Genomic DNA, 24,726 nt, shown 5'->3' with positions numbered 1-24,726 from the left:
TTTGGTTTTTGCTAAGTCCAGCCTTTGGGCAGGGTTGCTAGCTGGGCAGCCTCACTCTCTGACTTCTTACTCATTCTGCCACTGGTAGCATGAGGAGTTCGGGTTAGGGTAAGGCTTGTATTTATTTTCCCTCTAACTTCTCCAGACAAATCACCACTATTTCCAAGTTAGAAGGTGCTTTTTCCAATTTCCAGAACTTGTGGTATCCACCTAGTGCTGAAAATCCAGCTGTGCTTTTTCTACTTTTTACATCATTGCCAGAAAAAAAGATCTTGTAATCAAAACTTGGCTGCAAGTTTGATTGATGTTGCTTAGAAGCACACATGAGTCTACCCCATTCTTCTATCACTACTAAAAAAGTTTTCAAGAGAAATATTTATTTTCCATTAGAGAAACAGATGATTGGTTGAGTCCAAGAGAATTATGTCTTTGCCAATCAAGGGCATCTGGTGTCTCCAATGGGCAGTCCCTCATGGATAATAACAATAACAGAAAAAAATATTGAGCACTTCAGAGAGTCATTGTATAGAAGAATGTATATCAAATAATTTTATCTCAAGCCCACCCTGTGTTATAGGGACTACTATCATCTGAGTGCTCGATTCCCTTCTGTCTACATAAGCTCCTCTTCCTTCATTCCAGCTTAGTCAATGACACCACTACTTATCTTGTCACTCAAAATTGAAACTTAGGTGACATCCCGATTTCATCCTTTCTCTCAATCTTACTTTTCCTGAGTCCCATCTGATCTAATGTAATCCATCAATTTGTCCAGTCACTGTCACCTCCCAAATATCTCTGGAATTGTCCCAATACCTCCACATTTTCACAGTCACATATGTCACCATGAGCTACCATCTCTCACTTTCCACCTGGACAGCACACTTGTCCTCTGGCTCTCTTTCCATCTAGTCAGCAAGTACCAACTGGAGAAAATTTTCATAAAAATAAAGAAATATATTAGATTGTGTCATTTCCTTGTGTAGAACATTTCAGTGGCTTCTGCTTGCAAGAAAAATAAAAATCTGAACTTTTCATGTTAGTCTGTGAGCCCTGCATGGTATGACCTCACTCTCTGTCCCCATTCCATGCCATATTCACTTTCTTTAATGCACTTCACACACTCAGGATTTGGAATTCCAAATACAACCCAAGATTTTTCCTTCCATGGGACTTGAGTACTACTCAATTGTGCTACTCTCTCTGCTTGTGATCCTTTCCTTTTTGTTATTCTCCTGACTAGCTCCTTCTCTTTCTTCCTATCAAGAATAATTTTCACCACCCCAGAGCATCCTTATTTTATACTTATAACTGCTTTTTAAGTCAAAGCATCTTTGTTCCTTCCATAGAATGTGTGATCTATAATTGTTTTGCTTTTGGCTTTTCTCATCTCTTGCCGGTCTCCTGTTACCAAAATATAAGCTTGGTGACCTTATTTAATAGATCTTCAGTGTCCAGAGGCTTGGGATATAATAGGTACCAATAAGTTTTGGTTCAACCAATGAATGACTTTATTTCATAGGTGAAGTAAGCAAGGTATAGATAATTAAAGTAACTTGTCTGGGGTTATGGAAATGGTCAGTGTGCTATGATGAGTCTGATATCACAGCCCACATCACAAGATGAAAGCTGTGGTGACCCTAGAAATGGAGCTGCACATACCTTACCTCCCCTTAGTGCATTTGTGCAGGTGCCCTACCCTCAGAAGGAGATGAAAGGAGAGAGGCCAATGGCATTATTCCTATTATACAGATTAAGAAATGGAAGTATTATCCAAAAAATGTTTCTGCATATAAATTGTATCAGAAAATAATATCAAAACATTAAACTTTCGCCATTTATTTTTTTAAAAAAGCAATGGAAGTATTAACTGGTTAAGTGTTTGGCTTGACACATGGCCAGTTTCTGAACTGAAAGTAAAGAACCTCTTTGCTCAGCAGATGAACTGGACAGTTAGCACTCACAGTGGCTGTGCAGAGTGGCAGTGCTATAGTCATCTGGGAGCTAGATAGAAAGAAATTGCAGGACTCTCCCCAGGGTGTCTCAATCAGAATCTGCATTTTAAGACCCTAAGTGATTCCTAGGCAGGTCACAGTTTGAGACAAACTGATCTAGACCATTTTAGAAGGCATAGTCCTCTAACCCACCCCAAAGAGAACCACCAGCACTTCCAAGCCCCATTCCAGTGTTCCTCTTAGCAAATCTCAGGCCTGGTTTCTCCAGCCACCAGTATCCTAAAAGAGGGGCAGGCAGACCCCAGACCTGACGAGTCCATGGATGCTTGGAGTGGTCTGCATTCTCTGCCCCAGCCCTTTCCACTAGGCAAGAAGTAGCATCAGCCAGGCCACCCAGTCCAACACACTGGTTCTAGTCTTCCTTTTCACTTTTACTCAAAGAAAAAATAAAACAAAACAAACAAACAGGGCTGGGGATGTGGCTCAAGTGGTAGCGCGCTTGCCTGGCATGTGTGCAGCCCGGGTTCGATCCTCAGCACCACATACCAACAAAGATGTTGTGTCTGCCGAGAACTAAAAAATAAATATTAAAAAAAACAAAACAAACAAACAAACAAAAAACAAGAGGTCCCATACCAAACTCTTTTCTATATAATATACAGCTATCCATCAGAGTGAAGAGCGAGTTACCTCCTGTAAGTGGGGACTATCAGTTCTTCATCCCACTCCTTGCTTTTACCTTTGGACTTTCTGCTGCTAAATCTTCGTCTCCAGGTTGGCGGGTGCAGTAACACCCTGTGCCCCAGGCTGAACCACCTAAGCTCAAGTTTAGGGTCCCTTCTCCGTCTTCCACTGCCATTGTCCTCCCAGCCTTTCTCACTTCAACATCAGCAGCCCTTGCTCTATCTCTCCATGACTTTCTGGTCCTTTCCGCATATGACTGATAATAGTTTTTCCTACCAACATGTTCAAGTTACTCTCTGGACTGAAATCAATCTGAAGCTTCTCCAAGGCATGTGATTTAAACTGAAACACATACTACATACAATTTACTCCTCAGATCCTACTATCAACTCTTATCTGTGTGTGTTTGAGAAACTGGAGATTTCTTGGCCTTCACCATTTTCACCATTAAATTGTTTGTCCATTCATACGTCCATTCAGCAATTATTCATGAGTTGCTGGTGTATGCCTGTTCATTGCATTGGGTCCTGCAGTTGGAGAAACAAATGTAAATACTACAATAGGGCCAGAACCCATGGGAGCCCAAAAAAGTGAGGTAGCAACACTGCCTGCAGATTGCAGGGTGTCAGGAAGGGGGTAGTCTGAGGTGGTTCATGGGTTCAGAAGGAGAAGGGTATGCCAGGCAGAAGGAACAGTGCCCACCGGAGCCCAGTGGTGTAAAGGAAGCACAGGTTCTAGCCTTTGCCAAGTGTGAATGGAGAAAGGTGTGTCCGCCCTCCTGGCTCTTCTTCCTTCCCTCGTGTAGTGGGGAAGGGTCAGTGCAGGGGACAGCCTGGTGGGGGTCCAGTAGGACAAAATTCTTACAGAAAAGGGTAATACACTGTGTACACTCATTTTTAAAGAGCAATTTCTCTCATTTGTGAGAAATCCCTTGCCATCTTGAAAAGTTTCAGTACCAATTTTTTTCAGTACAAGGATTCTTCCAGGTATTGCTGTGTCCCTAGTCCAGCTCGGTCTGACTCACAGGTGCAGGCACACACCCACGCTCGTGCCCAGAGTTGACAAACCAGCCACTGCCGGTGTTTCTCTGTGGGAAAGCACAGATGTTGGCATGGTCCCCACTCCAGAAGCACAGCAATGAGACCTGAGCCCACTAGTGTGTTGTCAGGGCACCTGGAAAGCCAGCATCCCTCCCTAAGGACGAGGACTGCACACAGGTGTGTCCTGTGCCTGCCACACTCCTGACATCACAGCCCTTGATGTGGGATGAAGGGAAGAGTGCTGGTCAACATTTTCCTTGCCAAGTGTCCCTGCCCAAAGAGGAAGAGTGAGAAGTCACAGGGCCCTTGGCAGGAGTGTCAGGGCCCTTACTAGTCCCCTCATTAGGGGCGAGTGTGGCAGAGTGGCTGAGAGCAGATGCAATAGAACCAGGGAACTGAACCAGGCTACAGCCCTGATAGCCAAGGAATCCCTGACTTGGAATCCATTACTTGACCTCTTGTCCTCAATTTCCCCATGTGAAGAATGGAGATAACCACACATCCCTCAAAGCATCATCAGATTATATAAATGGTTGTATTTAAAGTGTGTCATAAAAGGAATGTCCCACAGAAGATCTGCTCCCTCACCAAGCCCACTCCAGTTTTCTCTGTGTGCAGAGTGTGGGGTACTATCAGTATTGCCACCCTACTTATTCTTCAGTTTTTTGGTGTCCCAGAGTCCCCCACGTGACAGTTGGGCCTGGCCCCACCCCATCCCTTCAGAACAAGGCAAGGTCACCATGAACATGCTCCCACTAGGCTGAAGACAAGGTGAGTAGAGCCTTCCACGTGGGGTGGGGGAAGGAAGAAAAGACAGTGTAAGTCTTACAGGGAGTTTCATAATAAGGTGCCGCCTTGCTCAGGATCAAAGGTCACAAGGAAACCTGTGAGTCCAGCAGTAGTATCTGAAGTGAGGGTCTTTGTGCTGATTGCCAGCCCTGCACAGTCTGCAGCCACAAGTTGGCCTGGACCCAGGTGTGTTTGCATGGACAAGGCTCAGAGAGGAGGTTCATTTTGGAGCCAAAAAAAGCTGTAATAAATTAGCTTAAAGCTCACATTATCCTACGATGGCAAGAGAATTGAAGATTCTCAGGATAAACTTTGAATATATTTACTACAAACACTAATTATAAAGCCAAAGTCTTAATGGAAAGAAAACAAATTCCCATTTCTCGCAGATGCAAGAATGTACACAGATATTAAAGTGTTTACCCTTCTTGGCAAATTGTAGATACCACAGGTGAAGCATAGGCTTAGCCCCTACTCATTTACATATGTGTACAATGTTATGACTCAGAGCTTAAACATTACCTTGATTATTTTAGTAATTTTTAAAAGTTATAAATCCATTGTCAAATGTGTGGTAACACATTTGCAGTTCATTAGTTGAGTCTTATTTTTTTCTTCCTATAGGAGGATAACATCAATTGTATCTCAGAAGTTCTTGAGCTATTGTTCAAAAAAATTAAGAACCAAAGTATCTGTAACATCTGCAGGACATGCCCTGGTGCTTCTCCTTCCAGCCCAGCCTGATTTGCCCAGCCTAACTTTTGAAGTATTTCCAGCTCTATCTTGCTTTTTTATTTCCATTTCTTTTCTCCCATGTCCCTCTTTTTTTCTTTTCATCGTCCACTTGAAGCCACTGTAGCACTTGGATTACTCATTGGGTCGACAGTGACATGATTTGAAACACACAGACAGGGCTTTGACTAGGGGAGGGAAGTGTGTGTGTGTGTGTGTGTGTGTGTGTGTTTGTGTTTTATTATTTCATGAAATTTCTGTTTTGATGTGTGTGTTTCTTTTATTGGCAGAGGAATAGATTCTCCGCCATCTGGTAATTGAAGACCTGTACCTCCCACAGTATGTGCCAGTTCCAGTCTTCCTGCTCTCTCTGTTCTTTTTCTGAAGTACAGGAGATAGCCACAGATAGGAGCCATCAGCCACTGGTAAGAAATGTGGCTGAGCTGTCCTGTTAAACATACCAGAAGAATGCCAGGCCAGCAAGTTATTTCACAAGGGGTGTTAAGGTCCTGGAAGACATGTTGGTGCTGATGGTGGTGATCGTAATGATGGTGGTGGGGGTGGTGGTGGCAGTGGAAAACAGCAGAAGTTACTGCTGGACTAAAACTGAATATGGCCAGAAATTGTGCTCAATTCTTGTATCTATTATCTCATTTAATCTTAACCAAAAAACCTGTAAGTGCTCCTATTAGCTCTCCTTTGTAAATAAGAATAGTAATGTTCACTACAAATCAGTAACTTGTTCAAGTCAAAGAGCTAAGAAATAGCAGAATTGGAATTCAGATTGAGATCTCACCAAGCCCAGAGCCTGTATGATTACTAAGCCAGGAGATAAATCTTAGACTGAGTCAGCAGTTTGACTGAACTGCCTTCTTCACAAATTATAGGGAAGTACTTGATTTTTAAGCTCAATTCTACAACTCTCAAATATTTTTCCTAACTTTCTATCTTCAGAGGAGACACAGATCTAAGTCCTCTTGGGTGTGAACAGAGAATGATGGACCAAAACCTATCTAGAAAGGAGAATAGAACTTTGGCTGCCTGCCCATTCAGACTGGGAGCTCTCCAAGAGTCACTCTAAGATCACCTTCAGCGTCTCCTACTAACTTCATGCCTCGGTGGTATTTGTGTTATAATGATCCCGGCCTTTTTTTTTTTTCTTCTAGTGATAATAAGTTGGCAATATATCACTTCTCTCCATCGTGTGGGAGCAAAGAGTTAGTTCTTCTCATTAGCTGTGCTGTTACAGAAAATAAAATACAGACTTTTTGAGCTAGAAAACACTCAGACTTTATCTTACGAATGTGGAAAAGGAGGCTGACAGAAGTGAAATGATTTCAAGATCAAAAGCCATGTTAGCCAAGAGCACAGGCTCTGGAGTTAGAGTGGTTTTAGCCACAGCCTCACCATTAATTGGCTGACCAATCAACAGGGGGTCATAATCACATCTGAGTCTCAGTATCCTCATCTGTAATAGGGGATAATCATATACTAAAATGGATTATAATATGCCAAATTATATATTATTGTGTCACAATAGATTATATTAGTGCTAAAATGTATTATTGTCATGAGAAATGAATGGGGTTATATATGCAAAATACTTGGCATATGGTGAACGGTGGTGAGGCATCCACTAATGCAGGGCCAGGCTTGGGCTTTCTGACTCGACACCAATGACCTTGCTGTGGGTTAGTGAGGGGTCTAGTGTGCACACCCAACTCCAGACCAGCCCTGGTTCTGCCCCAAGTCAGAGCATTCTCAGGCCTGGCTCCACTGAAGGCATTCACCAACCAAGCATGAGATCAACAGAAAACACAGCGTGAGGCCTCCCTATCTCAGTCTTGATCTGCAGATGTGTTATAGAAGGTAAGTAGAGGTATGTGCTTTGGGAAGGTCATACTGTGGGTAACATCAGAAAAGATGGCTACGTCCAATTACGTTCAAGCAGCTCTGTCTACTCCAGCACCTTGCAGATGGCATTTCAAATGGCATGTTGAAGGAGAGGTTGCCTGAACAAAGCTGGGTGGCTGGAATAGTTTAGAAGTTAAATTCTCAGCCTTGATGAGGTTAACTTAAACTGTACACGTACAGATAACATGTCATAAGAAAGAGGCCACTCTGTGGCCAGGAAAGATAAGGGAGAATAGGAGATGGTGCTTTTGATAACATATAAGCCAAACACATTTATGTTAGCTTTCTAGGAAGTCAGGCTAATGAAAGAACAAAGGAGTGATTAATGAAAACCTGTATGTGGAAGTTAATTGTCCAAGGGGAAAAGGAGGTTTGAGTGTGTTATGTGCTGCCAAGAGGAAGGTGTACCTGCGACTATAGACCCTTCACAGGCTCTTTGCAATTCTGTCCTTATCTTTGTTATCTTCAAAAATAAATCATTCCCAAAGTGACAAGGAAAAATCTGCCAAGCAAAAGAACTCTTACACTAATTTTGGGAAGAGAAATTTTTTACTTTATTCATTTATTGGTTAGGAAGTCCAAAATCTCACCACAATAATGTCTGAGCAGGTACGGAGTTTCCACTAGACCAGGGCTTCTCTACCCTGGCTGTGCACTGGAGTGACATGGGGGGCTTTTGAAAACACTGACTCCTGGTTCCACCCCTGGAGACACTGATATACTGATGTCCCTGAACTTGGGATGGGTTAAACCCAATAAGCCCTTTATAAACTAATATATATATATCTCCACATAGCACTCAGGTTCCAGACAGTCACCCTCCTGGGCTCTGGTCATGGGGCTGACAGGAAGTCACGGTGCCTACCACAGACTGCTAAGCCAAAATTCAAAATCTGAAGTACAGTTTCTAATGAATGCTCATCACTTTTGCACCACGGAAAAGTCAAGAAATCATAAAGTGGAACCACTATAAGCCAGGGCCCTCTGTTGGCTGGGGCATGAGCTGGACAGCAGGATTTTAAGATGTCCCTGGGTGATCCTCATGTGCAACCAAGTGTGAGGACGGCTGATGTAGTGAACTGAGAGCACTGGCCTTCCTCTGTTATTATTAGCTTGTGCTCATCAAGTGTAAATGTCTATGGGTAAATGAAATTAAAACTATCTTTGGAGAAATGACCATTCCTTCTCTGATACTGAAAAAATTACTAGAAGAAAAGCATATGCATACAATTTTAAAGTTTTCTTTCCCATTAAAGCACCTGAAATAAAGATCTCTACCAACTCAGATGAGAATCTGTCTCTTTCTTTTACCATCATTTTGAAATCAACTTTCACATCAAAATCCTACCCTGGGTTTTCTTACGAATGCAGTACTTTCCTCCATCCACACAGTATTTCCTGAGTTCCAACCTGTGAGCACACTGAGTATTGGACACATAATGTGAAGCAAAATATTCATGGTCTGTTGGAGAATGTGAAGGAGCAACAGGAACACTGGCAGTCAGGGGGTGGTCGATGTCACTGAGGAATATCTGTTTGCTGTACAAGTCCACAGAAGAGCTGTTCCTACAGTCTGGGGCATCTGGTAGGCTCCTGGACAAAAATCATACCCATGCTAAACACAGGACAGTAGAATTGGTCAGGCAAAAGGTCACTACTGGGAAGAGCTCTGGGCAGAAGGAAGAGCTTGTGGGTTGGCCCCGAGGCATGCTCCATAAAGCTTCTCAAAAGGAGCAAAAGAAGTTCAATAGCTGTGAAGCCCAAGGTCCAGAAGGAGTGTGTGGGACTGGAAAGAAGTGACCCCAGGGAAGCAGTGAGAGCTAAGAGAGGTAAGCAAGGCCCACACAGATCACACACGACAGGAAGCCATTTCCTTTTAAGCTGTTTTCCCTGTCTAAATGGAATGGCAGAGAGGACGCTTATTCAGTTTTAAGTGAGTAATACCATAATTGAATTTGAGTTTTTTGGAAGACATTATTATTTTCCTTCAAATATCACATCAGAAGTGAAAAATGATAGTGGCCCATTATAGAGAAGTGGCAGCAGGGATAGGGAGCTAGGGATATATGTGAGTCAGTAAGATAATGATACTCAGTCAGAGTTCATGACTGATGAGGGCGAGAGACACCGAAGAATCAGGTGACAGGCCCCAGAGCTCCTGACAGCCTCGTGGAACACAGATGTGCTGATTTGCAAGAAATTATTAGACGGGCATCATTATCCAAAGTACATGTATGAAGACATGAATTGGGTGTCAACCTACTTTATATACAAACAGAGACATGAAAAATGGTGGTATATATGTGTAATAAGAATTGTATGGTCTTAAGAATTGTAATAAAAAAAAACAAACAAACAAGTACACGTATAAAGACATGAATTGGTGTGAACATACTTTATACAAAGATAACTGTGCTCTATATGGGTAATAAATACATTCAGCTGTCATGTATTTTAAAAAATAAAATCAATAAAAATAAAAAATAAAAATAATAAAGAAAATGAAAAAAAGAAATTATTAAGTGGTCTGTTTTATGTAGTTAAGAATTTGGAGAGACAGCTGGGATGTCCCAGTTGCCACATCTGCAGGCATTTGGCCTTACAGCCCTCAGAGCTTCAAAGGCAAGAATCTATGGTGGAAGGTAAGCGTTTAGAAATCTTCAGTATGTGAACCATAATCCATTTCTCAAAATTACTTATGTCAAGACAGAAAAGAGAACTTAGAGAAGCATCAAAATGGAAGATATGGGCATGGGGGGGAAGCCAGGTATAGAAATTGACAAGAGACAGAGAGGAAGAAGGGGAATTGGATGTGAGATGGAAAGGTTGAAGGAGGGTGTGGCCCACAATGGTCTTACAAGAGCCTGCCTCTGTGTATTTTTCTTTAAAAATGAAATGAAGAAGGGGGCTTGGGCTGTGGCTCAGTGGTAGAATGCTTGCCTTGCAAGTATGGGGCCCTGGGTTCGATCCTCAGCTCCACATGAAAATAAACAAATAAATAAAGATATTGTGTCCATCTACAACTAAAAAAAGTATTAAAAAAATGAAACAAACAAGAAGTAAGACCTGGCAGCATAGTATATGCAGTGAACTTCAGGGTTGTACAAAATGCTTTCAATATATTACCCAACTTTCAGTCTCAAAACAGTGCTGTTTCCTTCATATGATGAATGTGAAAACTAAGACCCAACACAGATGTTGACTCTGCTGCTCAGAGTCATGCCAACCATCAAGTAATAGGGCTTTTCTCCACACTACATTGTACAAATGCATAAAATTAGCATGTCCCTGCTCTCTCTGGATTGATGCCCTGCCTGCTTTTCTCCATTTCTTTTCATGCATGCAAGTCCCAGGAAGAACTTAGGGCCCCATTTGTACAATGTTGGGCTTTTCCCACATGAGAGAAACAAGGCCAGCACAGTGTGTTGGGTAAACACAAGTGGCAAGGGACAGTGATTTACACCCTACTTGCAAACTTCTGATTACCAATTCGTTGCCTGCTATGTAAACAGGTGTAAACTAAGATTTAATCAGTTTACACAGCACAGTAAATAATTTAATCTCTCCTTAGCACAGTGCTGGTGAATATAAATGTTTAAGCCAACACTGATGCTGATGTTGCGATGAAAGTGTCCAGTTTCACAGCCAGAAAAGCTGGGTCCACATATGGCCTTCAAGTGCCCCTGACTGGGGACAGGCAGAACAACAAGAGCTCTGGGTGAAACCTCATTTTCCCCAACATAGAGCTCAGCTATTGGCCCAGAAAACTGGCAATCACCTCTTGACCCTCAATTCCTCCTGTCCTGAGACATTATTGACCCCTAGATCATTCTTCACAGCACTGCTCTGCAGAGATCCCAGGGACTGCTACTATGTAAACGGGCAGGCAAGAAGAGAGCGGGGAGAAGCCGTAGCCTCAGGCTCTCTGTAATACCATTCTCACTGGAGACTCCCTGGGTGCTTCCCGCCTGGCAAGGTGTGTCTATGCAAATGGACCTAGATCCTAGGAAAATCACCTGCAGATGTGCTCTCGGTTGTCAAAAACTATTCACTGCACCTGCTGGAGTCCCCTGCTGCAGAGGGTGCCACTTCCTATGAATTTTTCATCAGTGTGGCTTGTGTTCCAGTCAGCCTGGCTCTTCACCTGCTGGACAGGTGGGGAGGATGCCTGCTCTCTCCAATTTGAGCCTGAGCTTTTTCCTGGAGTGGAAGGCCCTGGGAAAGGCCAGGGCTCCACATGCCCCAGACTAAAATGGTAGTCCCATGGGAACCAGGCAGTAAGATAGTAAGAATCCTGATTTTCTTCTGTCCCCTTAGAGAAGTCAAGTTCACAAGTCAAGTTTGCATCTCCTGGCATTGTTGGTATGGTATGGCTGGGCTTTGTTAGTTCTTGAAAAAAAAACCAAACAAACAAAAACGCCGTGAGGTCTGGGGTTGTGGCTTGCATGCGTGAGACACTGGGTTCAATCCTCAGCTCACATAAAAATAAATAAATAAAATAAAGGTATTGTGTCCATCTACAACTTGAAAGAAAAAAAAAAAACTGTGGTCAGGCTTTGAATTAAATCCTGGGTAAGAAATAGATTTAATTTCTTCCTGTGCTTATATTATGAATGATAGGGAAAGAATACCTATTACTTCCTAAATTCAAGGAGTTTCTTTTCTCTGAAAGCTTTTTGTTGTTGCTTATTTTTTATTTGTTCAGAAAAAGCCTCTTTTTCTGAAACTGTTGAGTAGGTGGCTCAAGCTGGCCCAGTGTGATTGATACTCATTATCTCAATCCTCAACGTATCACTCTGGTGTGGGTGCTACACAAAATTTACAAAGGTGATCAAGACCCAAAGAGTTAGGTAACTCACCTGAAGTTCCTCAGCTGGTAAAGAAGAGATGGGGGTCTGAACCTCAGCATGACTCTTAAAGCTCTTCTTTTAAAATTATGCCTTTAAGCTTTGTTCTTTCTTATCCCCCAGGCCTGTAAAGGAGGGCCCCCTGGCTATGGCTCCAAGAGTGAGCACCCATAAGGTTCAGGGAGGAGAAAGTGGAAATACCATAACAGCAATAATAACAGCTAAAATGTGTTGCTTGTCTGTTTTAAAAATAATCTCCCTGTTTTCTTTTACATGCACTAATTCAATTCATCTCTATATCAGCTTTATCAGGTAGCCTTCATCATCATCTTCATTTTATAGATGAGAAAACAAAGTTAGAGGAAGAACCTTCTGACCATTACACATCTGGTAAGAGTCTGGATGGGGACCAGGCCAGGCAGTCCCCCTGCCCCTCAGTTGTAAGTTGACTGATAGAGGCAGTGCAACAGGTGACATGCATGACAGGGGGGCCCCAACACGTGATTGCAAGGAAAATGGCAACTAGGGCAGGAGGGACTGTACAGAGACCAAACAGGGCCAACAGTGGGCAGCCAGGGGACTCCCTGTGATTTCCAAAGGAAAGTTCCGGGATTGGCACATGGGGAAGAGGAACAAGGAGGGAGGGCAGGTAAGACTGAAGGCCCCGACACTGCCACTTACTTCCTGGCTTTCCTCTCCACACCCGCTTCCACGTAGTAGCCGGGTTTGCACTCGTATCTGCAGATGCTGCCCACGTCGTGGCTGCCCTGGAGGCAGTGAGGCAGCAGCAGGTTGGCATTGGGAATAACAGGGGGAGCCTCACATTCCAGCTTGCAGTGGACTTCGGGGAGAGACCAGAGTCCATCTTCAAGGCAGGTCAGCCACGGGCTGAGTCCTGGTTCCAGGAAAGAGAAGCATAGGGTGCTTAGAATGGAGAGTCCAAGAAGATGGTAATAGCAGAGAGAATGAAAACCCACCAACGTGTTACATTATTCAACAGACACAGTATTCCTTGGGGAGCGGCATCTCTTGTTACCATAGGACAAAGAACCAGTGTGGTCTCTTATATAGAACAGAGGTCACATAAACATTTGAATGAAAGAAAAGCTATCAACCAACTCCTGACTTCCCTCCCTACTTAGAGACTATAAAAAAACAGCAATGACAACATGAAAATCATGCTAGATGACATTTTTACAGTGGCTATCAATGCCAGGCACTGATTTAAGCCTTTTACATTTGTTAGCTTATGTAAACTTCAAACCTCAAATGACCCTATGAAATAGTCTGTTGTTATTACTTCTTGTGCAGATGAGGAAAGTGGGGTTCAATAACTGGCCCAAGCTTAAAGGGGCAGAGTTAGGGTTTGAATGCAAGCAGTTTGGATGCAGAGTTCTGTACTGAAACACACTGCTCAGGCCTCTGTGTCGTTCTGCTTTTCCAGTGCAATCCATGGCTAAGTAACATCCCCAGCCCACCCGAGACTCTGCATCTCGCAGAGGAGGGCCTGAAGTCAGCATTTGTCACAAATAATGGCTAGACATGCCAAAGAAGCCCAGTGAGGTAAAGAGCAAGGCACGGGGTCAGTGAGAGCAGGTTCCATCCCACCTTCATCTCTAATTAGTGGTATAGTCAGGGAAAAGTGACATAACTGTGTTTGTCTCATCTAGAAAATAGAACAAAACCCGAATCCATAGAATAGCTGCAAATTTTAACTTTGAACAAAGGACTAAGAAAGGAGGTACCCTTTGGGACTTTTTCTGTTATCAGGAGGGGGTGTCACCATGGAGCAAATGGGAAGGGTGTGGGGATAAAGCAGAGAGCCTCAAGCTACCCCAAAGAGTGAGGGACCAAGGAGAACTTGCACACAGCTGCTGGTTGACCAGGCAGTACCTTGGAGCTTGGCTGGTGGGACACAAGAGATGGAGCAGCGTCTCAGGAAATAGGTGCCCTCCGGGCAGGAGAAGGTGGCATAGTTCACCAAAGATGAGTCAGGAGTGCCACAGTCGAGGGGTGCACAGCTCACATCCTGGCTCCAGTGCCCAGAGGAACATGTGAGCAGAATCTCCTTCTATAAACAGAGATTTTGTTTCAGCAAATTTCCAGTGGTCATTTGTCCAAACATTTAAAACAGGTAAAACTCTTCTGCCTTGCTCCCTGTTTCTGCCTCACTGTTTTTAATGTGATGCTGACAGGAACCTGTTGCATATCAGAGGACCATGAAGTAGCAATGCTCCTCCAGGCCATCGTGATTGACTATCTCCTCTTGATTTGCCACATCTGTTCTCTGCCTCAGGGACACTGACCAGGAACACTGGCCCCTGTGGACTTCCTGCCTCTGACTTGTGCTTGGTTCTGCCCTAGTATGCAGTGGCTGAAGGTTGGAGAGGGAGAGAGGAGAGGAAGCCTCATGTTTAATCCTCCTGCTCCCTCTGACAGAAGGGGTTGCCCATCCCTCAGCTTCCCCCTTCATACAGCTTCTGCTCCTTTTCCCTATGGATCTTGTTGCTCCCTGCATAACCTTTTAGGCCTAAGAGTGACAGCTGAGCCCCTTTATCCTGAGAAACTGCACCATTTCCTATGGCCTCCCTGTATCCAGCATTAAATTCTCCCAAAAATCCCACTTTCGAGCATATCAACTGATTCCTTTTGCCATACTTATTAATAAACCAACTGAAATTATTACTGAAAATAACTACCTCCCCTGAGAATGGTGCATAGTATCTAAAAAGAGCTGACAGTCAAAGCACACAAGGTACCTTGTGGTTAACTGGAGAGTCCAGTCATTTCCTGGGGGCTGCTGCTTCATGAATAAGTATGAGTGAGTGCCCACAAGGGCCCAGTCCTGTACCAAACTAGATGATATCGAGGAGCTAAAAATCCACTGGGGGAGCAGATTGTATGTTAAAACAGTGGCTAAGAAAGTGTCTAAAGGAGGAAGAATGGAAAGGAGGAGAAAAGGAACAAAGAAGTCAGAAAGGAAGTAAAGAAGGAAAATGCTAAGGATTTTGTTGTTGTTCTTATAAAATATCCCGCTACCTACTTCTATATTGATTGGAGAAAATATGATATAAAGAATGCAAATAATAAAATAAAAGAACTAGAAACGTGGAGTTCAGAAGGAAGAAAACAAACATGTGAAAGTGAAGCCAAATCATGGTACTGTGTGGGGTGGAATGGGCAGCACACAGGGGCTGGAGGTGGGGCTGCCAGCCTTGGCAGGGAGGGACAGGCTGGGAAGTTCCCCAGAGGAAGCAGCACAGAGACTGGTCTTGACAGATGATAGAACTTTGAAGCAACTGGGGATGGGGGGTGTTGGTGGAGAAGTGGGTGTTGGGGGAGAAGAAGGTTTCCACAGCGGGGGGATGGAGTGAACATGAACCTGGCTTATTTGGAAAAATCACAGCCAACAGTCACTCAGGAAACTGGGTTAGAGGTCAGAGTCAGAGAGGGGAGTTTATATGTCTCAGCCAGCCAAGAGACTACAGTGGCACCAAAACCAAAGGTCAAATGTGTGCCAAAGGTACCTGTCACCCCAATATTACCTCCTGGCTAGCTGCTCCTCCCTGTACCCCAATGTTTTCCTGTTGCCTTCTTGAAGAACCCAACTCAAAGCCAGACACATTTTTCTGTTTAGCTTCAGTTCTTGTGTCAACAAAGACCAAACATCCCCACTGTCTTGTGATCAAGAGCTGGGATTGTGTAATTCCCTTCTTTGGGGCAGCCTCAGGTGACAGGCGCTCTGTTGCTCACTCCACCCAGTGGCTGGCAAAGGCTGAGCTCCCAGCTTCCCCTCCCAGTCAGGTTCTGCCCCTACACACTTAGCCAAGAAATCTGGCTCAAACCACAAGAAGCCACTAATCATTTAAAGAATGCTCTCAAACATTGCATCTATTGCCTGGGTTTTCCCTGGCTTTGTACATTTTGCCTTGGATGGGTTCCTAATTTGTATGTACCTCAAACAGTGGCTTTTCTTCTCTCTCTCCTTCTTTATCTACCACACAAGTGTATTCACTACCTACCTTTTTCCATTCTTTTAAATTACATATTAATTTTATAGCTTTGCCTGAGTGGAGATGAATTAAGAACAGGTGACAAGTGCTCTGCCTTTTAACCAAAGCATCCAGGACCGTGAAGTTGGTACCTCAAGGTTCATTAAAATTGTTTCTCTCTAGGCAGAACCTGAAACCTCTGTAACTCAAGATTGTGTCTTTAAATTCTGATGCTCTTTAAGCAAGTGAAATGCTACTACATGCTCACAACCAGCTAAGCAATCAAATGGCACAAAATGAAAACCACTCCAATCTTCCAAACCATTGATATCTAACAATCACATTTCTACTCTTTTCTTGTGATAATAACATCTTTCCTCAAGCACCATCATCTTTTGATTCTGTTTAAGCATGAACCTGGAAGGTTCCAAAGGATGATCATGATCTCTATCATGACCAAAACATGGCCATGTTTTCTACAGGTCTTTTCTATAGTTTTATAAACCCTCTGAAGGAAAGATGGAGAGCTAACTAAGCTCTTAGTTGGGAATTCATTACCATGCTTGAAATAATGGCAGCTGAACACTAGAGTGCTATATACCAATCATTTTACTAGAAGCTTTTAAATGATTTTCAGCCAGTCATTATAATGACTCAAAGAGATGAGTACTTTTTGTTCCAATGATTTTACAAATGTGGAAACAAGCTTAAAGAGATTAGTTTTATTTTGTTTGCTTTTATCCAAAGTTACATACCTAATACAGAGTGGAGCTGAAATTTCATTCAGCTCTGTCCCTGGAGCCTGCTCTTAACCAATGTATTCCACTACCTCCAAACTACCTTGCAATCCTGGAACTGGTGCTGAAGAGACTTGGAATGGGGCTTGTAGAAACGCAGGAAATTCAGCCAAATCCAGCACCATGGTGGAATCTCTGCCTCAGTAACAGATTTGATGCTTTGGGGAGGAGCAGGCTATAAGGGTCCATCCTCTGGTTAGGAGGGCTGGGGCAGGTAGGGGACAATGTACCATAGACAAGCCACTTTCAACCAAGATCACCTAACGGACAACTCTCCCCTATGGCATTCTCATCTCTAAGGCAAAAGCAGGGACAATAATTTCTGTCAGGAAGATAGAAACCAGAGAGAAGAACAGAAACCAGAGAGAAGAACAGAGAAAGTATTAATGCCTACTGCCCACCTACAGAGTAAGTGTCCATCCCAGTTCATGAAAGCTATGCACGCTCCTCCATACCTCCTTTCCATTAAGACATGCTTCTCTTTGCTTTTTAGAGCCCCAGGTTCTCCTTTCAAAGGATTCACAAACACCTACCCTTCCCTCATCCAGCCAGGGAGAAAAATATGAATAGCTTCCTGCCCCAGGACCCCTGGCTCCATCACTTACTACCTGTGGCTCTCAACTCACCTGAATGGGCCTGAGGTACTGCCCGCTGCTGGTCTGAAGGGCAAACCCCTTTTGACAGGTGATAGCACACTTCATGTGACCTGGGCCGCTAGAGGTACAGTTCACCACATCCACGTGATCAAGCAGTAATGGTGCACAGCTGCCCTGCTCCCCACAGGGCCGATGGACGCAGCTGGGGATGACAGAAACAGAAGCATCTTAGCATTGGCTCAGAAGCCATAGGCAGCAGCAATGACTCCACAGCCCACTCTGGGAAAGCCTCCTAGACCAGAGAGAAGAATTGTTTCTCAAAACCTACATTTCATACACCATTTTCTTCTGAATTATTTAGAATCAAGGGGCATTAGAAACAAACAAGGATAGTCAACAAGTAACAACTTTCTATGGCCCTTCCAGAAGAATCAAATGGAATGGGATGAAGAGGACAATGGATCTCAAGAGCTTTGGAAATGTGGTAAATGAATAGAAGAGGGTGGTACTCAAATTACTGATCAAACAGTACTTTTGATTCCCAAACTATCACAACAGACTCAGGGAAAGCTTACAAGTGAATCCTGGAGACCCCTGGAGGTCAGGCATGGACCTTCCAGATGCCTGAGCACAAGGAGGTCCAAGGGGGCCCTGTATGAAGGGCCTGGGTATTTGAGATGACAGAAAACACAATGTCTGTTTAATGATTGGTATGAAAATATTTTGATACAGGCTCAGTTACAGAAGTACACACCACGGAATATCAGCATAGGCTGATCGTACAGTGGCCTGTTAACAGGAAGAGGAAACACACTCACTGGATACCTATCATATATCTGACATTGTGTTAGGTACTTTCAGAGACATCCTCTCAGCAGAGATCTGCTTCCTGAATCGCTAGGGCCAACCAATCAGGAATAGGAGGTTATATAAATTACCCAGGGCTCAAGAAGACCCAGCCTGGGCCTAGAACCAGACAGCTGCAAGGACACAATGGAGCAAGAAGAGTGTCACCTGCCTGCCATGGAGAAACAATATGAGTGTTAGCACTAGACCAAAGGGCTCAGATTCTGGCTCCATCATTTACTATATGTGTGATTGAAGTGAGTTATTCATTCCCTAGTGTTTCACTCCTTCTATATGGGACAATAATGGTCCATATCTCATAAGGTCTTTTGTTTGTTTTGGTACCAGAGATTGAACCCATGGGCACTTAATTACTGAGCCACATCCCCTGTCCTTCTGTTTTCATTTTTGTTTGTTTGTTTATTTGGTTTTTGAGAAAGGGTTTCAGTAAGAGGCTTAGGGCCTCACTAAGTTGCTGAAGCTGGTCTCAAACTTTAGATCCTTGTGCCTCAGCCTCACCAGTCACTAGGATTATAGGTGTGCACCACCACACCCAACTTCTCTCAGATTCTTATTGTTTCCAGGTTACTTCCCTCTACTGTTCTACTGCCAGTGGCTGGGGCCATACCCTCAGTGTTCTGTTTTGCTGTTGGCCATTCTACCTTTTAGTCCTCCCACTTATATTTGTTGAGCTTTCTAGAAAGCCTTCCTTTTCAAAAAAAGAAAAAAAAAGAAAGAAAGAAAGAAAAAAAAAAGAAAACCCTCCAGATATCTTCATTTAAACCTCTCAGTGAAATTATGGCAATAACTACTTTGTAACGTTTCTTTTAATCTATTTTGTATTATGTATTTTTTTTGTTTATGAATTTGTTAATTAATTAATTAATTAATTAAATCTCTTATCTACAAGGCAATTAGTATCTGAATGTCTCCTAAATACTAAGTCTCCCAAGTAGAGCTTGCTTCACTCTCTCTTATTCACTTTTATGTTCACCTAGGCTTGGCTGCAGTAGACCCAGTAAGTTTGCTAAGTTAAATATGTTAGTATTACAGATAGCAAAGTAAGTCAATGCCGTCAAGAAGTATTGAATTACATAGTAAGAGACGGGATCTGAAATACAAAATATTACCCAACAATGTGTCAACCATCTTGCCCCATTTAATCACTCCTTATTAAACATCTACTAGCACTTGCTCTTTGCAAGACACAGGTCTCTCTGTGCTGCTGGATTAATAAGAACCTTGCCCTTAAGGAACTCATGGCCCAGCAGGGAGCACATTTTTTTTTGCATGTGTTACCAGTGGTGCTAATTATTAGCCAAAATGACTGCTGTGAATCTCTTCACCATTAATGGACTCTGTTTGCCCTTGTATTGTGTTAGAGGTCAATGAGTTTATCAAAGAGCTGGGTAATGCAATAAGAAAGCAGGAAATAAAATGTCATTGAATATGCAGACAATATCTTGAATAATTGAGAGTTGATTTTTAAAAAAGCACTAGCCCCAAAAGGGTGGATTTGATCTAACTTTGAAAAATTTGCTGTTCTTGATCTTATACTTTTGGGATTTAAATCATATGTGATTTCTGTGACCTTCTCATTTTTTAAATTCATGTTTGTTAGTATGAGCTGGAGGAAGTGGAGGTGGGTGATGTGAAGGAAGCTGTTTTACTCCTTTATGCCTTAGTTACTCCCTGTGATGACATGGCATCCCTTACAGGACCTGATGAGTCAAGGGAGGAGACAAGAGTTAAGAATCAGCATGATTTCCCAGGTCCAATGCTGAGTATTGGGTATGCAGTACAGGAAATAAGTCTTTGTTTCTGAGTCTTCATTCTATGTCTGAAAAAGGCAGGTAAAATCTGACCATCTTTTACAGGATGAGAGTGCCTTTTTAGTGGTGCTAAAGAACTCCAGGCTCCATAGATGCTATATGCCACTGCTGTCTAAAATACATATCTTCTTCAACATACTGAGCAGAAGGTACTGGAAAACAGAGTCATTAGCACTTTGGTTCATGTTGGCCAGCTGCCAAGAAATTATCATGGAAGAGGGCACCATGTTGGTTTCAGTGACTACATTTGACTGATCCACATAAGCACTGAGGATAAACATGCTGAGCCAAGATAGTGAACAGATACTTTGAGTGAGCCTCCTTCCATTCAGAGGGGTGACTGCATGGAGCACTGCTGCTGCGACTACCAGGGCAAGAAGAGCATCCAGCACTGACAGTGGGAGGAGGAGTCAGCAGGGGAGCACATGGATGGAGAAGTGGCATGCAATGAGACCAAGGCCAGAAAAAGGAAAAAGAAAAAAAGGGACCAATCCAGACCTGTTTATGAAGTGAGAAATGGTTTTAGGGCAGCTGCTGCCAATTCTTTCACTAGCTTGTGTTTCCATTTGCTTCCTTTTTAAGAAATTTATTTTATGAGGACGGTGTTTATCAGGTCGTTAGCTTCTGGTGGCATCTGATACTAATTCTAGACTTCTCTCCCTTGCACCCCAACCCCAAAGCCCCTTTAGTGTTTCTTTTTCCACTACAAACATTGCCTTTCTGAGAGAGGTGGTTGTGTTCTCCATTATTCTGTTAGTTCTCCTTTCTCCTAATGCCACATAAGTCCTGATGTCATAAAGACAATGTGAATAGTAAAAGTAATTCATCTTAAAACTTCTCAAAGCTTTCTTTCCATGGTCTTTGGACAAGCTTACAGACAGTGGCAGGAGCAGCTCTCACGATGCCCCAGAGAGGCATTTCTCTTGGTTTGACAGACTAGGAAACTGGAAGCAGTTTGGAGACTGGCTGGAGGCCACACAGAGTCAGGGGAAAATCCTCAGCCAGGATCTCAGAGCCCCTCTCTCAGGACCAGCCTAGGCCTTGAGGCCATCTCCCTGGGGCTAAGGTGTGTCAGTTCTAGGGCAGGAGCTGGCAGCTTTGCCTCCCAGGAGCTGCTCAGCAGGATAGGCAGGGCAAAAATATAGACTGCTTATCTGTCCATCTTTGTTTGTTGCAGTTTCCTTATACAAATCAAAGTAGCAATCTTTGTCCAGCTGCATTTCCACCATTAGTGACACTCATTTTTTCAAGATCTTTCCACAGGCCTCATTGCAATGAGTTCTCAGGTAGGGATATGATGAACCCAAGCAGATGTGATTCACGGGCACTTCCATTTTAGCAAGGGCAAAGTTTTAAGCAAAAGGATTAAATTTTTCATGATGGAATTTTAAGTCAGGAGGCCCTTAAAAATGACATTACATAGATGGCTACCTGCCTATAATTCTAGCTTTGGTCCTGTCCCACCACTTCTCTCAGAAGCCTCTATGCTCTTTCTTCTGGTCCTTCCTTACTTTCAAAGCCGTTGCACTGAAGGCTTTTTGTTTGGTTTGTTTTTTTTGTTTGTTTTGTTTTGTTTTTGAGGGAGGAATCCCTGCTCAAAATATAATTTAACCCCAGGTTAATCTCATTTCTGGAACTTGTCCAGGGCCCCTAGGTCAATCCTAGCAATAATGGTGTGCAGTTTTCTGTGGGTAGTTGGGTACATACAGGACACTGGAGTCTGGGATCCCCAGTGGGCATGGCTCTGTCAAAGAGTGGCCCTCATGTTCTGTGAAGCGGGTTTTCTTAACCAGAGCTGTGCAGCAGACTCACTGAAACAGCTTTTAAAAAATGTATATGTCCAGGCCTTATCCTATGGGAATACCGACTCTTTAGTCCCATGGTGTGATCTAGTCTCTGTGATATTTTTAAGCTTCAAAGTTTTTGATGTTTACCCAAAGTGAAACCCAGCCCCATGAAGATCCGGATATATGTAACCTGAAAGATATGTCAATAAATTCTGTAGGCCAAGACTATAAAATAGCATAGCTGACTTCAGAAGGAGAAATGGGCCCCCGCTTCATCCTTGTGTTTTAATGCAGTAAACATGAATTATCACATAGAAGACACAGGGTAGATCAAAAGCATAAAACATTTGCCCTGTCCTGAAGAGAGAAAATAATTAAATCATGTGCTACTGATTATGAACTCATGACTCCTTCAGAGAAAGTTTTATCATTGCTTTTGACTAGATCTCAGTGAACGAGCAGAATTTAGAAAGGCAAGAAATGCCCTGGAAAGTCACTTTCAAGGCTTTACCGACAGGACACAGGGAAAGGCAGCAATCTCAAAGCATGCTTGGAAACCTCCTCCTACTATGGGGAACTGAACAGAATGGCATGTGTGGATCTCTTAAAATCTTACTAACAGAACAGAACATTCTATATTGAAAGAAATCAATCTATATCTGAAGACAGACTTAAAGGCAGGTCCCAAAAGCCTTCCCATATCTTTCATTGGTTACCAGGAGATGGGTAAGGGGACACCAGAAAACAGACATCATTCTTTGCTGATGAAGTGGTCAGAACCACTAACAAACTTGACATGTGCACTTCCCTAGAGTACACCAATCCAGATGTCTCTTTTTAATTTTGCAGTTCTTGAGGCCACTTCAGGGATGTTGGCATAGCTTCTAGCCCAGGTCCACCTTGGGGAATCCCAGTAGCTCCCAACAAATGAAGAAAGTCCTGACTGTTCTGCCTTTAGCTGCCCTGCAGTTTTGGTCCATGGTCCCTCTGAGGGTCTGGGCCACCATGGAAGAACTTCAAGAGTCTGTGACAATATTCCAGAGATGATCAGAATCAGCACTAAAACCTTTGTTTCTCGGAGCTAAGAGTTAGGGAAGTTTATGGAATAAAAACTCCACTTCCTATTGTGACCGTTGCGGGTGGCAGGACATTTAATAGCCATCTTATAGCAAACTTGCTAAAACTGAAACAGACCTTAAAGATAATTCAACCTGAATTCCTCATTTTGGACATGAGAGAAGTGGGTCCAGAAGAAATGTGGGAATATTCCAGAATTTCCTACAGCACTAAGGCTGTAATATAATAAAAAACAAGCATTTAATTCATCTTTGACCCAAACTCAAAATAAGATGACATCAGTTCATGAATTTTTCTAAAGTCAATATCTCATCCTCCCTGAGGCATCCAGAAAAGTCTGCCCATAAACGTTTTTTCTTTTCCTAGAATCTAGATCAGTTTAGAAGAAACTGTCTGGCATTCATGCCACAGTTTCAAGAAATAGCCTGGTGTGGTGGAGAAAGCAATAGACGGAGGCCGTGTGACCCAAGTTCTGATCTCAGCTTGCCCCTTCTGTCCTTATGACCTTGGACAAGTCTCCACCATTCTGACTCTCTCTTTACAAATTAAAAAAAAAAAATGTCAGGGTCGAACCATGTTCTAACAAAGATCCCTTCCAATTTTAACATAGTGTTTAATTTCATAGATGAGGTGATGGTGGATTTGGGGTGGGAGTACAGAAAATCCATGAATAGACAGGATGTGGTGGAGAACCCAAGAAACAGTTTCTCATAAACCTTCTTACTCAGTATAAATCATTTGCTTAATGTCCCAAGTTTTCAGTTGTTTAGTTAAACAAAATATTGAATGCCTCTATCCAAGAAGTGCCACCATTGACTAACTCACAATCCCAGTGGTTTCTCTAAACCAGCTTTTTAAGGTTAAACAGTAAAAGAGGACATATTTTTCTCCATTCTCCAATTCTGTTTTATTGATTCTTATTGAAATAAGAGGGTGTGGGCTAAGAAAGAAAGTATGCTCTGGATTTGGCAGCAGCTGGGAGTGGGATATGCCGAATACACAGTGAACAGCAAGTCACAGAGTCCTCTTGAGCCTCCCACTACCAACTGCAAAACCAAGAGTAACAACAATAGGATCCATCCTTGGAGAGCAAAATAAAGGATCCACTCTGTCTCTCCCTTCCACTTCTATCCTCTGGCTTCATCTTTGCTGTGAAGGGTAGGAATCAGTTAACTACTAGGTACATTCCTAACAGCTTTCTTGGGTAAAACCAAAACTGGTACCTTGAGGAATTTTACTGAAGGAACATGCCAACTGGGAAGCAAAAATTGATTCAAGCTCTTCTCCCCTAAGGATTTGCATCTGAGGGAAACAGAGGAATCTCAGGAGTAATTCTGATTCTTCCCTCATATAACAGAGAAATGACAAATTACTGCACCCAGCAGGCTTTGCCTTCAATTCCTCTATGCTGAGAAAGTGGAGGATCACCATGCCCCTTCCATTAAGTCTCAGCACAGATTTCACTCTTCAGGATAGTCTTCTCCAATGACCTCTGTGTAAGGTCAGGACTGGACTCCAGTGGCCCCAGTACGGGTAATTCACTTTGCTCATTTCTAATTCTGGGCATGGTTTTTACCATGTCTGGCTGTAACACTAGAAGTTCCATCCAAATGCCCCTGTCCTAAGGAGAAACAGATTTACATCAAACAGCCAAAAGCACTCCCTGTCAAAAGCCCTGCTTCACCAAGCTTCAGAACCCACGTTTTTCATGTAGATTATAAAATATGTGGGATACCAAAGAAAAAGTCAAAATAATTCAATTGCTGACTAACATGTATAAACTGTGCTTCCTAGAACTTGGACAGGGAAGCAGAATTACCCATTTGAAACAGCAAAAA

General features: G+C 43.0%; 1 protein-coding gene across 3 annotated transcripts in view; it reads right to left on the bottom strand.

The window, feature by feature from the left end:
* Window positions 1–24,726, bottom strand: part of Pappa2 (pappalysin 2) — a 250,763-nt gene that overhangs the window by 55,888 nt on the left and 170,149 nt on the right. For all 3 annotated transcript variants that reach the window (XM_005319772.4, XM_078022368.1, XM_040277300.2), the window contains 3 exons: window positions 17,377–17,548; window positions 13,855–14,032; window positions 12,643–12,856 (listed from right to left, as the gene is read on the bottom strand). In XM_005319772.4, coding sequence (XP_005319829.2) covers window positions 12,643–12,856; window positions 13,855–14,032; window positions 17,377–17,548 — 564 coding nt within the window. The remainder of the gene's footprint in view (window positions 1–12,642; window positions 12,857–13,854; window positions 14,033–17,376; window positions 17,549–24,726) is intronic.

The sequence above is a fragment of the Ictidomys tridecemlineatus genome, chromosome 10, assembly GCF_052094955.1.
Source record: "Ictidomys tridecemlineatus isolate mIctTri1 chromosome 10, mIctTri1.hap1, whole genome shotgun sequence".
NCBI classification, from domain to species: Eukaryota; Metazoa; Chordata; class Mammalia; order Rodentia; family Sciuridae; genus Ictidomys; species Ictidomys tridecemlineatus.
This window is presented reverse-complemented; position numbering and strand designations above follow the sequence as displayed.